The sequence below is a fragment of the Barbatula barbatula genome (genome assembly GCF_947034865.1).
Source record: "Barbatula barbatula genome assembly, chromosome: 15".
NCBI lineage: Eukaryota > Metazoa > Chordata > Actinopteri > Cypriniformes > Nemacheilidae > Barbatula > Barbatula barbatula.
Window position 1 is genome coordinate 2,791,112 of NC_136778.1, and position 16,886 is coordinate 2,807,997.

General features: G+C 38.0%; 2 protein-coding genes across 2 annotated transcripts; one reads left to right on the plus strand and one right to left on the minus strand.

Annotated features, from left to right (window-relative positions):
• The first annotated feature begins 1,938 nt into the window (after window positions 1–1,938).
• Window positions 1,939–7,316, plus strand: gzf1 (GDNF-inducible zinc finger protein 1). The gene is made up of 6 exons (XM_079474594.1): window positions 1,939–2,039; window positions 2,719–4,016; window positions 4,133–4,227; window positions 4,520–4,687; window positions 5,154–5,311; window positions 5,490–7,316. Exons 2-6 carry the CDS (start codon window positions 2,731–2,733, stop codon window positions 6,165–6,167), a joined length of 2,385 nt encoding a protein of 794 aa, XP_079330720.1. The 5' UTR covers window positions 1,939–2,039; window positions 2,719–2,730; the 3' UTR covers window positions 6,168–7,316.
• Window positions 7,317–7,691: 375 nt separating this feature from the next.
• Window positions 7,692–16,394, minus strand: napbb (N-ethylmaleimide-sensitive factor attachment protein, beta b). The gene is made up of 11 exons (XM_079475271.1): window positions 16,184–16,394; window positions 11,309–11,388; window positions 10,957–11,073; window positions 10,046–10,092; window positions 9,730–9,807; window positions 9,574–9,629; window positions 9,417–9,501; window positions 9,227–9,331; window positions 9,079–9,147; window positions 8,805–8,855; window positions 7,692–8,725 (listed from the first exon to the last, which is right to left on the minus strand). The coding sequence occupies exons 1-11, from the start codon at window positions 16,279–16,281 to the stop codon at window positions 8,624–8,626; spliced, it is 888 nt and encodes a 295-aa protein (XP_079331397.1). The 5' UTR covers window positions 16,282–16,394; the 3' UTR covers window positions 7,692–8,623.
• Between the last annotated feature and the right edge of the window lie 492 nt (window positions 16,395–16,886).

A 16,886-nucleotide genomic window follows, 5' to 3' on the forward strand; every position in this document is an offset into this window, starting at 1 on the left:
TAGTTGGCGGTGTTGTCAGAATAAGCACAGGATCAAATGAAAGTGTGCAGAACTCTGGTCCAGTGAACTTTAGTAAATATAATGCAAGCTACAGCGACATCAAGTGGACTAAGGGAAAACGTGCCCATTTCAGTGACTCATTTTGTTTAAAAGCAAAGGGCTACAAATATAAGTATTATAAAGAAATAATACTGTGTTTATAAATTTGTTTTCAATATGTGGTGACCTTTTCTCCTTGTGATTTTGTTTACTGAATTTTACTCACATCAATTTATAATAGCCCAAACTGCAAATTGAAGCTATACATTGTTTATCTTAATCTCTGTGAGTGCTTTTGTGTTTGTTTTGATGACAGCGGGGACTGTAACACACCTGCAGTTATACATTGAGGTCTGGTTATGCACAGGCCTTTGGGGGGCACAAACAGTTTTCAACTGCAGCTGCAGACCTACTTTATGTGTAGGCCTATACATTTACAGACAAAAATAGCAACAACGTTTACTTGTGAACTCGACTGCTCTTTAAATCTTTTTTTAGAGCAATATCCTCTTTAGCATAAGGTCACAAGTCACCGGCCCAGAGCGGGCGGGTTGTAGTGTTTAGAGTTTAGGTACTGACGTGGTTTGGGTCTCGGTTGGGTTCAGCCTTTGAAGCATTCGAAGTAAAGATGCGATAAATTGTTGTATAGCTTGAGTTTATAAATGTGATCAACCTTTATAACCTTTACAAATGGCGTTTATTGTATTATGGATGACACCTCGCAGTCAGCCCATACCTGAAGCCACAGATTTGTCACATTACAGTTCAAAATGTAAAGAAAATCGGAAGGTGCACGCATAATCTTAACAAACAAATATATATCTTACACAAATAATATAATGTGTTGAAAAGAGTGATATAGAAATTGTTAGGACTCTGTCCTTCCTGTCTCGAGCTTTCTAGCTCCCTGGGCAGAGTCATGACATTGCCACGTTTTTCGGGTTTCTGTTGTGTTGTGTGTGGAGACATGTGGCTTTATGTTGTTACTTGATGCCACGTGTCTTCCTGTTATGTCTCTCAGCCCCACCCTCGTATCTCCTGTAATTTCATTAGGGTTTCATTCCCATCGTCTGTTTTCTGTTTCACCTTCGTTAGGATTTTATTCCCATCACCTGGTAGTTGTTTCACTCGTTATGGTTTCATTCCAATCACCTGTCACCACTCTCCCCATGTAATCACTCCTCGTTAGTGTCTCCCTTTATATAGTCTCAGTTTCTCTCTGTTCAGTGTTGTTGCATTATCTTTTGTCTAATGTTAGTGTCTGTGATCACGTCATTTGATTACCTGTTGTTCCTGTTTACAGTTTGTGAACTTATTTTCACTTTTATAGTGGTTGTTTTTCTAGTGTTTTCTTTGTGCTTGTTTTTCCCCATTGTGGGTCTTTTATTTAATAAACGTTTTACATTTACCCTTCGTCTGCCTGCATCTGGGTCCTGTCCAAAACCATTTCGTGACAGAAATATAACTTTCATTCAAAGTCATTTATTGCCCACACTTTGTACCAAGTAGGCTAAAAATCGAAATAAGTCCTTAAATGCTTCTGAGAAATTGTGGGTCACGAAAGGTCACTTGACCATTGAGTCGAATGAGTACAAAACTTTTGTAACGACAAACAATCATAGTTTTGATATATTTTGCTTTCCTATTAAAACGTATATTTAGTTCATACAATGAGGTTTGCATACTGTTTTACACTTCAATACTGCATATAGGAATTTATAGTCTGTCTGATATTTGACCTGGGCTTTGACTTGCATTACTTTGATATATTTTGCCTATAGTCATCTGCTTTGTAACAATGAAAATTTTAAAAAGCACCATATATATAAAGCTGACTTGACATGACTTGAGAAGAAAAAATGATTATACGTGTGGGAACGAGGGATCCACAGAACTACATTTCCCGTGATGCTTTGCGCCGCGGTCTGCACTGGGTTACGGGAAAACGCTCTTGTTGTGCCTGTGGATTTGTACAGGGCTGCCGTTTTACTGGCCTTACGGTAAGAAATCTTCAGCAGGCTGTGCAAGCCCTCCATTCACTGCTTGTCACAGAGGGATATGAAACATATCATAGAAATATATTAAAAACAGATCACAAGTGAAATTATAACGCGAATGTGCTATCTGATGACAGGCTAGTGATGCTAACCGTCTTTAGCCTTCCTTTATCTTTATGCAAGTATTTCGTTTTTTTGTGTTTTAGCCAGCTAGTTAGAATCGACAGTTATTAAGAATTACGGAAAGATAAAATGTTTGAAAATACTGTAAAGATTTGTGTTGTTATTATTACCAAGGCCTGCGGGCTAAAGTTTAGTATGTCAAATGTTGACATCTGGTTAAAAGGCTTCTTGGCGTTTTTTAAAGAAACTTAAAGTTTGAAGAGTATTTATACTCAATTTATCTAATAAGCCATTCATATAAAACATAAATCTTCAAGCAGAAAATCGTCGTGTTTCATTTAAGTGTCAAAAACAAATTAGTATTAAGTGTAATAATGTTTCATGTGTCAGACACAATAATAAACTCAAAATATTAATTTTTATCTGGTTGTTACTCCAAAAAAGATTTTGTAAGATTTAGGATTCAATGAAGATGTAATAAATCTGCTGTTCAGTTTGTACGGACACAACTGATAAATGATGCAAAAATGCCAACAACCTTTGTCTGTCTTACTCACAGATACCAGGAAAGATGTGTGACGGATTGGTTCAACTCCAGTCCAGCTGTCATCCTACAAATCTCCTCAACGCCATGAGGACGCTGAGGACCATGGGAACCCTGTGTGACATCACAGTGCAGGTAGACTGTCAAGGAGAGCTAGAGGAGTTTGAAGCCCATCAGGTGGTCCTTGCTGCGTCCAGCGGTTACTTCAAATCACGCCTCTTAACCGGAACGCAAGTTCCAAAAATATTTCTGTGCGACATTACACCAGAAGCGTTTGCTAAATTCCTGGAATATGTGTATTCTGGGAAAATAGAGGTCGAAAGAGGTTACATCAATGTCATTTTACAAATGGCTAAACTGTTGGACTGCCAAGATCTAGTGGATGCTTGTGGCCTTGAACCTTCGGAGAACGATGCACAAAATCCGAGTGCTGTTTCAGAGGAGTCTCTGAATAAAGACGACGTGGATTTAAATACCTCCAGTGCTCAGGTAAAGAGGAAAAAGGAACGCTTGAAGCGAGCTGTGAAGAGAAAAAAGACATTAAAAATGCCAGAGAAACTGGAAAATGTGGAGGAGATGGATCAGGACATGCAGGGCAGGAGAAGCAGAAGGTTAGCCGGCCGGAGAGTGTCCGTGGACCACCCCTTAAGAGCATCAAAGACACAAATGGAGGAATCGGACACAGCAGAAGAAGAACAAACATCTCAAGATCCTGAGGTGGAGTCACAAGACGTGAGCGTAGAAACGGCAGGAGAAAAAGAGGCTTGTGATGACAGCGGATCCGAGTCACCACATTCTGCCCCTGAGGAAGACACTCAAGATTTCGACTTCCTGCCTAATGAGGAAATGGATGAGGCCGATGAGGAAGAGAAGGAAGCCAAAAAAGGAAGCACAAAGTACAGGTGTGAAAAATGCAGTCGGTCGTTCTACTACGAGAAGAGCTACTTGAAACACCTGAATGTCAACCACGGGGTTCAGATGGACGTACCGCTCCGCTGCGACGTCTGCCAGCAGACGTTTCGCAACCGCTGCAATCTGAAGATCCACCAGCGGCACGTTCACAACGACGAGAGGCTCTTTCCCTGTGACATCTGCAGCAAGACCTTCAAGCGCAAGAAGGACGTGACCCGACACAGACGACAGGTGCACGAGGGCGGCACGGACAGGCACTTCTGCCACATCTGCGGCAAATCTCTGAGCTCCAAAACGGCACTCACTTTGCACGAGAGGACCCACTCGGGGCACAAACCCTTCAAATGTGACGAATGTGGAACTTGTTTCGCTCAGAGTTCAGCCCTCAAGACACATCAGAGGTAGGAGTCAACACCAGAGGAATGTTTTTATTTGCCTGCCCTGATAGTAACTTTATAGCTATGCTTATAACGTGTGAATACAGAAAATGATTTTAACTATGTTTTTATTATTTCAGGATCCATACCGGAGAGAAACCTTTCGCCTGTGACATCTGTGATGCCCGATTTACCCAGAACCACATGCTGGTCTATCATAAGAGATGCCACACAGGTGAATGGGTGTATAATTTACTCACAGAGGATGTTAAATGGATAGTTCACCCAAAAATAATTTACTCGCCCTCATGTCATACCAAACCTATATGACTTTCTTCTGCGGAACACAAAAGAAGATATTTGGAAGAATGTCGGCCCCTATTGTGTATGGACACAAAACCACTGAGACATTTCTCGAAATATCTTCTTTTGTGTTCCATGGAGGAAATGACTGATGAGAATAAATAATGACGAAATGTATATTTTGGATTGAACTATCCCTTTAATTCTTATCACTTTCCCTCTAGGTGAAAAGCCGTTCATGTGCGAGATTTGTGGCAAGAGCTTCGCTTCTAAAGAATACCTGAAACATCACAACAGAATTCATTCCGGATTCAGACCCTATAAGTGTGAAACCTGCGAACGAGCATTTGCTCAGAGGAACTCACTCCACCAACATATGAAGACACACACAGGTATACTAAACCCCAGAAAAAATGCTTTATACTTATTATAATGTGTAAGAGTTTTACCGGGCCAGTCAATGGCATCAATGCCTTTCAATGAGGTCTCTGCACTGCACCAGCATAAGATCTGAGGATTTCATCCCGATACTTCATAGCATGTGGAGGTCTGTGAGACCCTCTGAAGATGGTCTTCCCAAACCACCCTTGCTGTTGCCTGTACCAGTGTACCTAAATAAGTGAAAATGGTTCACAATCACTTATGCGTCCATACCGGGTAGATTGATATTCCTGAAGGTTAATTTAATTGGTGTTAAGCGTTAATGATTCATTTTTTTAGCAGTGTATTATTTATTTGTAAATATTATTTTTGTAAATAATCATAATATTAAAGGATTAGCCTGAAGGTCGTGTCCACTCAAGGCGTCTATATATCACCCATTTTACATTGAATCTGACTAATCTGCTCTTTGTCCAGGTGAAAGGCCATATCATTGCAAGGACTGTGATAAGCAGTTTACTCAACTCAATGCCCTTCAGAGACACCAAAGAATCCACACGGGGGAGAAGCCGTTCATGTGCAACATGTGTGGAAGAACATTTACAGATAAATCCACCGTACGGCGGCACACAATGGTAAAAATTCAGACAGTGCTTTAAATGTCTAGAAAACATTCACATGCAAGGAATTTCTGGCATTATAACAATAAATCACGATGTGTCTAATAAGGGATGACACCAAAATCGTATACTGTATACACACGAAATTTTCTTCCAAATGCTTAAATATAATAACTTGACTTTTATTATGCAGACCCATGACAAACAAACTCCATGGAAGAACTTCCTGGTTGTTTTGAAGGGAAATGTTGAAGATCGAGTCAAGAAAACAAAAGGTTCCTCTCAAAAGAAGGAGAAGACGGCGACTGTTCTTGAACCCCAGAGCGACACTGAAAAACACCAAGAGGTGGTCGCAGTGTCCGGACAGCCCGTGAACATTTCCGGTGACTGGGCCGGGTCTGGCTCCATCGCGCTGCTTAGTCACACCGCACTGGGAGGCCTCACTGTCATCCAGACCGAAGTGCCGTTGGGCGCGCAGCTACAGCCCATAGTGACCGCGGACGGTACCAGCATCATCTCCCTGGACGCCTCGGCGGTCAGCATACCAGTGACCGTCCCGTTCAACATTCCCATCTCCATGGCACATTCCATCACAGTATCTCCAGCGTTATCTGCTTCGGTCCCCGGGCAGGGTTCAGACGCCATATTGGCTCCCATGGTGTCCACGACTACAGCAGAAGAGGGAACTACAGAGAGCATTCTGGCTGCGGCATCGGTTTCTCTGTCTGCTTCTGATGAATGTATAACAGTGCAGGCTGTGGCGATGGAGGAAGCGAGTGCTTCAGACGGTCAACAGGATGGCACCGAAGACACACAGACCGCTGACGGTTCAAACTGCATGGAAATCTCAACAGGAGAAAGTGCAGAGTAGTTTGAGTCACATGTCTGTGGTCTGTCTTTCTGTATTATCAATGATTGTATTATAATTGTATTATCAATGAGAAAGCTGTAAATACTTTGTGCTCTTCGGTTAAGAAAGCTTAAAGGGGTCGTGTCATAAGGTTAGATGCCTATTTTGATTGGTACAATAAATTATGTAGATTATATTCAACTTCTGAAAGCTGGTTTAGTTTCGGTGTTGCTGTATATCATATACAGCTTTTCTTTTTATTTTGAAGGTTTTTCTTTCTTTCCTTTGTTTGTAATACTGCTGTTTACAGTAAATGTGTTTTACATCAACACTAGATCTATCTGTAACACCCTTTTTTTACTATTCTGTTGTATAATAAATTTGCTCAATGAGAACTTTCCTTAACTACAGGTAATATTCAAAGTGTTGAATTCATCATATCTTAACACGAAGAGCTCTCCTAAACAGCAGTAATAGTTTTAAGTTAAGAATTATCACTTAAAACCTTTTCACAACGCTGCTTAGAGCAACTTTTACTAAGTAACGGCAAGAAATCTTAAGCCAAGAGAAAGGCCGGGGTTGACCTCATTGCTATGGATGATCACAGTAAGCTTGCTGACTATGACTACTGTGATTGGCTGATAGAGGATGGGACTCTGTCAGTCATTTCAGCATAGAAATATTAACGAATGAGGTCTCGTGCTGACATATTTAAATTAAGAATAAATATTAAAAAAAGTATTCAAATGGAATATTTAGAGTATATAATTCATGCAGTATTCAAATTAAGATGATAAAATACACACCAAGTTACTAATACAATAAGTTAAGAGATCATTTACAAAATACGATAAAATTCAAGTTTTTATTTAGCGCTAAAACTCTTTGTTAAATACTCTTGGCAAAAAAATTTGTCCTAACATTAGGACATCCCATAACTTTTAAGAGTTTCTCCTAAATCAACAAGTTAAAAGCTACGTTTAGCCTTAAGACGTTTAGTGAATACAAATTCTCAATTGCTTCTTGTACATGTAAGTGAAACCCTCATGTAATGTTTGAAACAATTCTAAAAAAGTTAATATGAAGTTTATATAAAATGTCTATAAATATTTTAAAATAGTTATGTTTGCAGTTATTTTACATGCATTCTGGAAATACAGCTTGAATCGTGTGAGAGTTGCTTTTGAAGAATTTGTTGAATCTACTTGTGGTTTCTGAAACTCATGCAAAGAACTCAAATTTGAGTTATCTATCATGTATTTAAACATTGTGAGGTGAACATGACCCCACACTTGAAATACGTTGCTAAAATGGGCACAGGATGGTAAAAGGGATAGCTGAAGATTCTGTCATTTACTCGCCCTCCAGTTGTTTCAAACCTGTATAAATGACTAACAACATGAGGGTGAGTAAATGAAGACTGAATGTTTAATATATTTCATATATAACACAACTGATGAAGATATTAGTGCTCCGTGCCACAAACTCTTGGGAGAAAGAGAAGTATAAAATAGGCTATAAAATACATAAATCGTGCCGTTGTTTCAATAGTTGTTTTTATTCTGTACATTCTCACAGACATTCAGCAAAGACAGCAGGTGCTCTGTAGTAAAGTACATTGTTTGGTAAGTCTCAATGGCTTCTTAAAAATTCTAGAATATGATAAAACACGGACGATCACACAACACTTAAAACACAGAATGACATGCGCTGCTAAAGACCGCAGGAGTGAAGGGTATGAGCTATGCTTTCACAACACTATACACATATAGAGCATGGAATTAAAGGTTATATATGGATTTCACAAATGCCTCCATTTCAGTGCAAATTAAAATGATGGATTAACATTTGAAAATATTTTGAAATTAGATTTTAAACGATAAATATTGATTATTAACAATATAAATAACATTCTAAAGTAACATTTCACCGAATCGATAAAAAAATATTTACGATAATTAAATTATTCTTCCCTTTATTTTATCGGGGAACTGAAACTGAACACTAAAGATAATGTTCATCATTCTGTAGTAGAAAACGGCTTAATTTAACAGGACTGTAATCAGGCTAACAAAAGTAAGACAAACGTCTATTTCTATAAATAATAATGCAAATCTCCTGACTCAATTACATCTGTACACATCAAGCATCTCTTGCATGTTGCAATCCTATGATTGTTACAAAAGAAATGCAGGACTATCTCGAATCCCCATTGCATCTTTAAACTTCCTTCTTTAAGGTTTCGGGGTGTGGAGGCCGAGTCTTTGAACTGGAGTGTTAAATTCTGATATGTGCATTATAATATAACTGAATATCAATGCAGGCTTATATATATATATATATATATTCTCTAGAAATGTTTGCAGCAATACATTTTGACATACTGTTTTTAGAAACCTGGACTTGGCCATTGCACAAAACTGAAATGGGAGGGGGAGAAAGGTGCCATGCGGTGGATGATGACCCCGCTGCACGGATTATTTCAGGTCGCCCTCGTCGCCCTGAATTGTTTTCTTGATCCGCAGTAGCATGGTGGTGAGCCACTGGTCCAATCGTGAGATCGAGTCGAACTCCTTCACCTAAGACACGCATAAACCACGGAAGTATGATGAAACCAGGCAAGCATTACATTTATTTTTGGAATGATAAAAGACTTACTGCTTCTGTGAAAGCCTCTGCATTCTGTTCCTCATAGGCCTCTAGAAGTTTCTGTGAAGACAAAACTCTTTGTAAATATTTACAAATTTTTTTGGCTTATTTTTTATCTGCAAGGTGAAAACTGTGTGCTTAGAAAAGCAAAGAACGTTACTCCAAACCACATTACTGTACCCTCTTACAAACCATCATTTAGATTTTTTTTGGTACACAACTTTGACTCTAGAGGAGGGTCAAAATTGACCTTGTAACAGAACATGATTTTCAAGTCACAAACCTTTAGAAGTTTGCACTCTCTTGAATCGGAGTAGGCCGGAAACATCTCTTCATACTTTCCGATAGCGAGCTACAACAGAAAGAACAGAAAGTTTCATCTACTGCCGCCTCCGAATCTTAACATCCAGATGAGTCCGTCATCAACTGACCTTTGCGTTTAGCTCATCGACGATAAAGTGACACAAGGAAGCTTTGAAGAAGTATTCTTTGGCGCTGTATTTAAGCAGGGGATTGTCCATGGTGTTGGTTCCAACCTGTTTACGGACAAAGAAAATTCCAGAGACACTCTGGGATCTTTTCTTAAGCAGGCGTTATAAAGCGGATCAACAGATGGCCTACCTGCTCATAAATCTCTATGGCCTTCTGGTACTGTTCCAACTGGGCACTGTATGATGCCACCTTCAGAAGACACTTGTTTGCAGAGCTGTACATCAAGCAAAGAGGTTAAACACTATAAATGGAGAACATTAATAGCTAAGCTTCTGAGGAGGCTCACCTGTTCGATTCTTCTCCTTTGTAATAGTCGGCAGCTTGTTCATAATGTGCAATCGCCTAAAGACGACAAAATGATTTAGATTAGATTCGGTCTAACAGGAGTGCATTTCCACGTACAGCACATCCGACAATAGTTTACAATTGTGCGGTTTCATACCTTCTCAATATCCACGAGCTCAGACTCGTACACCTCGGCGATTGTGATATGATGCTTGGCAGCGATGGTAAATCTTCCCTGAAGACGCAATAAAAGAACATTAGGTAATGCTTCATTCAGTATGTATAACACAGAGCGCGAGTCTGACAGACTACGGTGGCCCTAAAAACTGATTTTGGGCAAAGTTCACGAAGATTTCCTCCAAATTGGAGAGATCGAGGTTTCTGAACATTCAGCTAAAACAGCCTGGTGAACGTTTCTGCCGTTTGCCCAAATGACACAGTACAGAAATAAAACTGCTGTAATAACATCTTACCATATCTGTGTAAATATCAATGGCTGCGTTTAAGCACTTGATAGCCTCTAATCGCAAGCATTAAAGAAAAGAGGATGGAGAGAGTTAGACATAAAAACCACCAGGGTAACAACATATAAACATGCAGTTTCTGATATATAAAACACACCAAAGGTCTGCACATTTACCCTCATGTTTGGGAAAATTTGTTTTGGTCTTGTAATAAGTAACTAGGTACTGTTGGAGAACCCATGTTTCTAACAAACTCAACCAGAGCTTTCTATTGTGCAAACATGAGCACAAATGTCCTTTAAATCAAACACAGCTTGTATTTTGATTATATTTGCTATCTCTTTTCAATATAATCTAGCTGACTGACCTCAGCAAAACCAACACAATAAAAGGTGCAATGCAGTATTATTACAAAGCATCACGGCAAAAGTACAGTTCCCTTTTTACGCGTAGGCAAGGGACAGCGTTTCTGCATTTCTTGCAGTAATTAATTTAAAGATGCAACGCGGCGATTCAAGGCAGTATGTGGTTAGTTTGTAGCTTCCAAGGCTATTTTCATGGCGAGAACTTTTTTGTCAATGCTTTATTAGGTTTTTTTATTCTAAAAATTGTGAAACTGTACATGGTGATGTACAAGGTGGTAGACGAAACCCTGTCCCCTATAGGCCCGGCAATATGTTGTAATGCGCATGCGTGTAAGCATATGATTCAAAAGAAGAATACTTTGCAAGACTGTGTGTTTGTCCGTACGCTCACATACACGTAATAAAGAAGTATACTATGGGCTAATTCCTTACCGCCCTCTTTATTTCTTCGGTATCAGTTGAAAAACAACCGGCTTATAATAACATCAATTCAATGAAGAAATTAATAGACCGTACAACCATGATAATCGAGAGATACAATATAGCAGGCCTCACCTTGTGGATCTGCTTTTTTGAACGCATTTCCTGCATCGACGTAGCTGGTGGCGGAGTCGTGTTTATTTTGGAGTTGCATGTGAAGTCTGGCCGCCTGACAAAAAGCATTTCCTGAAGCTACATAAAAGTAAAAGATCTTTTCAGTACATACATCAATATATAATAAGCCTTATAACACCACAAAGCTCTCTTACTATCCAGGGAGACAATGTAAAATAAAGTAAGGAGCTTTGGGACTACCACAGCTGCAATACTACCCTATCAATACTACCAACGTTCTAAATAAAAGTGAAACTTTTAAAGGTCTATGGCTACAAACTGAATCTCTGGTTCGTTTATTGCAAGCACATACCACTCCAGTTTTTAGCCATTTTGAACATGTTGGCCGCTCTGGCATACATCTCACACGCCTCTTCCACTTTCTGATTCCCTCTGAAAGATGCGAGAACATTCAGTTAGTTTTTACGTCATCCTCTTATTTAGAATTCCAAGTATTGTATACATAACGCAAGCGTTCAAAACCTTCATAATAAATAAAAATAGATTTGGACAAAGTTGACATATTTTGTATTTTGGCTGGTTATACTGGTAAATGACCTGGATAAATCCTGTGGGTTTGTTTAACTGGTTCATGTTTATTTCAATCAATCCTGAATTCCATGTTTCAACAAGATGGGTCCGATTTAGATGAACTTAAAATAGAAAAAACGAAAAATGTATAATACAATAACTTGTCAATACATTTAAAGTGTTACATTTGTATATAGTTTTATTTCATTAACACTGCATATAGGAATTTATAGTCTGTATGATATTTGACCAGTGTTTTGACACATATGTGTGTTTTGCACGACCTTATGTGTGTTTTGCACGACCTCATGCGTGTTTTGCACAACCTTATGCGTGTTTTGCACGACCTTATGCGTGTTTTGCACGACCTCATGCATGTTTTGCATGACCTCATGCGTGTTTTGCACGACCTCATGCGTGTTTTGCACGACCTCATGTGTGCGTTTTGCACGACCTTATGCGCGTTTTGCACGACCTTATGCGCGTTTTGCATAACCTTATGTACGTTTTGCATTACCTTATGTGCGTTTTGCATAACCTTCTGTGCGTTTTGCATAACCTTATATGCGTTTTGCACGACCTAATATGTGTTTTGCATGACCTTATGTGTGTTTTGCACTACCAAAAAGTGTTTTGCATAACCTTATATGTGTTTTGCACTACCTTATATGTGTTTTGCACTACCTTATATGTGTTTTGCACTACCTTATATGTGTTTTGCACTACCTTATATGTGTTTTGCACTACCAAAAAGTGTTTTGCATAACCTTATGTGTGTTTTGCACTACCTTATATGTGTTTTGCACTACCTTATATGTGTTTTGCACTACCTTATATGTGTTTTGCATAACCTTATATGCGTTTTGCATAACCTTATGTGTGTTTTGCACTACCTTATATGTGTTTTGCACTACGTTATATGTGTTTTGCACTACCTTATATGTGTTTTGCACTACCTTATATGTGTTTTGCACTACCTTATATGTGTTTTGCATGACCTTATGTGTGTTTTACACTACCAAAATGTGTTTTGCATAACCTTATATGTGTTTTGCACTACCTTATGTGTGTTTTGCACTACCTTATATGTGTTTTGCACTACCTTATATGTGTTTTGCACTACCTTATATGTGTTTTGCATAACCTTCTGTGCGTTTTGCATAACCTTATATGCGTTTTGCACGACCTAATGTGTTTTGCACGACCTTATATGTGTTTTGCATGACCTTATGTGTGTTTTGCACTACCAAAAAGTGTTTTGCACTACCTTATATGTGTTTTGCATGACCTTATATGTGTTTTGCACTACCTTATATGTGTTTTGCACTACCTTATATGTGTTTTGCACTACCTTATATGTGTTTTGCACTACCTTATATGTGTTTTGCATGACCTTATGTGTGTTTTGCATGACCTTATGTGTATTTTGCACTACCAAAAAGTGTTTTGCATAACCTTATATGCGTTTTGCACGACCTAATATGTGTTTTGCACGACCTTATGTGTGTTTTGCACTACCAAAAAGTGTTTTGCATAACCTTATATGTGTTTTGCACTACCTTATATGTGTTTTGCACTACCTTATATGTGTTTTGCACTACCTTATATGTGTTTTGCACTACCAAAAAGTGTTTTGCATAACCTTATGTGTGTTTTGCACTACCTTATATGTGTTTTGCACTACCTTATATGTGTTTTGCACTACCTTATATGTGTTTTGCATAACCTTATGTGTGTTTTGCACTACCTTATATGTGTTTTGCACTACCTTATATGTGTTTTGCACTACCTTATATGTGTTTTGCATGACCTTATGTGTGTTTTACACTACCAAAATGTGTTTTGCATAACCTTATATGCGTTTTGCACTACCTTATATGTGTTTTGCACTACCTTATATGTGTTTTGCACTACCAAAAAGTGTTTTGCATAACCTTATGTGTGTTTTGCACTACCTTATATGTGTTTTGCACTACCTTATATGTGTTTTGCACTACCTTATATGTGTTTTGCATAACCTTCTGTGCGTTTTGCATAACCTTATATGCGTTTTGCACGACCTAATGTGTTTTGCACGACCTTATATGTGTTTTGCATGACCTTATGTGTGTTTTGCACTACCAAAAAGTGTTTTGCACTACCTTATATGTGTTTTGCATGACCTTATATGTGTTTTGCACTACCTTATATGTGTTTTGCACTACCTTATATGTGTTTTGCACTACCTTATATGTGTTTTGCACTACCTTATATGTGTTTTGCATGACCTTATGTGTGTTTTGCATGACCTTATGTGTATTTTGCACTACCAAAAAGTGTTTTGCATAACCTTATATGTGTTTTGCACTACCAAAAAGTGTTTTGCATAACCTTATATGTGTTTTGCACTACCTTATATGTGTTTTGCACTACCTTATATGTGTTTTGCACTACCTTATATGTGTTTTGCACTACCTTATATGTGTTTTGCATGACCTTATGTGTGTTTTGCACTACCAAAAAGTGTTTTGCATAACCTTATATGTGTTTTGCACTACCTTATATGTGTTTTGCACTACCTTATATGTGTTTTGCATAACCTTATATGTGTTTTGCACTACCTTATATGTGTTTTGCACTACCTTATATGTGTTTTGCACTACCTTATATGTGTTTTGCACTACCTTATGTGTGTTTTGCACTACCTTATGTGTGTTTTGCATGACCTTATGTGTGTTTTGCACTACCTTATATGTGTTTTGCACTACCTTATATGTGTTTTGCACTACCTTATATGTGTTTTGCACTACCTTATATGTGTTTTGCACTACCTTATATGTGTTTTGCACGACCTTATATGTGTTTTGCACTACCTTATATGTGTTTTGCACTACCAAAAAGTGTTTTGCACTACCTTATATGTGTTTTGCACTACCTTATATGTGTTTTGCACTACCTTATATGTGTTTTGCACTACCAAAAAGTGTTTTGCATAACCTTATGTGTGTTTTGCACTACCTTATATGTGTTTTGCACGACCTTATATGTGTTTTGCACTACCTTATATGTGTTTTGCACTACCAAAAAGTGTTTTGCACTACCTTATATGTGTTTTGCACTACCTTATATGTGTTTTGCACTACCTTATATGTGTTTTGCACTACCAAAAAGTGTTTTGCATAACCTTATATGTGTTTTGCACTACCTTATATGTGTTTTGCACTACCTTATATGTGTTTTGCACTACCTTATATGTGTTTTGCACTACCTTATATGTGTTTTGCACTACCTTATATGTGTTTTGCACGACCTTATATGTGTTTTGCATAACCTTATGTGTGTTTTGCACTACCTTATATGTGTTTTGCACTACCTTATATGTGTTTTGCACTACCAAAAAGTGTTTTGCATAACCTTATGTGTGTTTTGCACTACCTTATATGTGTTTTGCACTACCTTATATGTGTTTTGCACTACCTTATATGTGTTTTGCACTACCTTATATGTGTTTTGCACTACCTTATATGTGTTTTGCACTACCAAAAAGTGTTTTGCACTACCTTATATGTGTTTTGCACTACCTTATATGTGTTTTGCACTACCTTATATGTGTTTTGCACTACCAAAAAGTGTTTTGCATAACCTTATGTGTGTTTTGCACTACCTTATATGTGTTTTGCACTACCTTATATGTGTTTTGCACGACCTTATATGTGTTTTGCACTACCTTATATGTGTTTTGCACTACCAAAAAGTGTTTTGCACTACCTTATATGTGTTTTGCACTACCTTATATGTGTTTTGCACTACCTTATATGTGTTTTGCACTACCTTATGTGTGTTTTGCACTACCAAAAAGTGTTTTGCATAACCTTATGTGTGTTTTGCACTACCTTATGTGTTTTGCACTACCAAAAAGTGTTTTGCACTACCTTATATGTGTTTTGCACTACCTTATATGTGTTTTGCACTACCTTATATGTGTTTTGCACTACCTTATATGTGTTTTGCACTACCTTATATGTGTTTTGCACTACCTTATATGTGTTTTGCACTACCTTATATGTGTTTTGCACTACCAAAAAGTGTTTTGCATAACCTTGTATGTGTTTTGCTTATAGTCAATGTTTTTTTGTGAAATTTGTAAAAAGCACTATATAAATAAAGCTGACATGCATTAAATCCATAGGTCCACTTTTAATTGCAATGTCATGTCAGGTGATTCTTGCCATAAAGAAGTGACATGCTCATAATAATAAATCCATGTATGGTAATGAATGACTTAATACATTTGTTTTACAATAGAAATAAGATTTAAAGCAAAAGCTGGTTAATACCGCAGCGCTCCTGCGCCACCAATGCGCCAAAGCCAAACACTACTGATCCAAAACAATTAGGTCAATTCATGTCATTTAACCATTAAATTAACCAGAAGAAAGACGTTTTACAAAACGATTCGATGTATGCGTTTTTGTAAAGATGTGTATTCGCGGTTTAGGATGTATTGCGCAAAGAGGCCTGCCACCTGCCACCGGGTCCTGATCCAGAGACAACACAAGTGCATTTATTATCTATTACCTATATAACATCATAAATCGAAGTTAGGCAATATGACTGTTTAGTGCTTAGATTGTGTAAAATCGTAAGCGCTGTTCAGATCAATAAGGCATAATCTTACCCAAACATTCCTCCTAAAAAGGAGCCGGACGACTTCACTTTCTTATCGGCTTCGGCCACAAGTTGAATCGCCTCTTTTTCTTTTCCTGAATTGTCCATGTTTTCAAGAGATAAGTGTGGCCTGTATTTCACTTATTTGCTGCCTTTTTGCGCCGTGTATCCCTTATGGCAGCGGAGGATTACCGTCATACGGTTTATTAAGCGTAGGCGTTGAGGACGATAGCGCAAGGCATCATGGGATTTGGAGTTTAAGAGTGTAGCGGAACGTGCGCTTTTCAAAACAATCCGTAACAAATACACTACAACTCCCATATACACGCAGGAAAGCTCGTTACGAAATATTGCGATCGTTACCGTTACGTCGCAATGCATTCAAAAAGTGAGATTGTATTGAAAAAAACTCTGTTTACATCTATTACGAATAAAACAAAGAGTTTTGTCATTATGAAAACAAAACATTAATTGTATTTTACTTATCCCAGTATGTGTAAACGATTGGTAAATATGTTTCTGTATACATTTGTGGTGCAGATAGATTAAGCTTCCCTTTCCTTTTTATTTATTTACTTCAATTATTGTAGGATATTATGAAACATCTGTTTCTATAGCATTTTATAAGCAGGAAGCTCATTTTGTGAAAACATCGTACGTTAATTAATGTATTTACGAGGTTGTTTAAGAAAAACAAATGCACAATTGTTAGA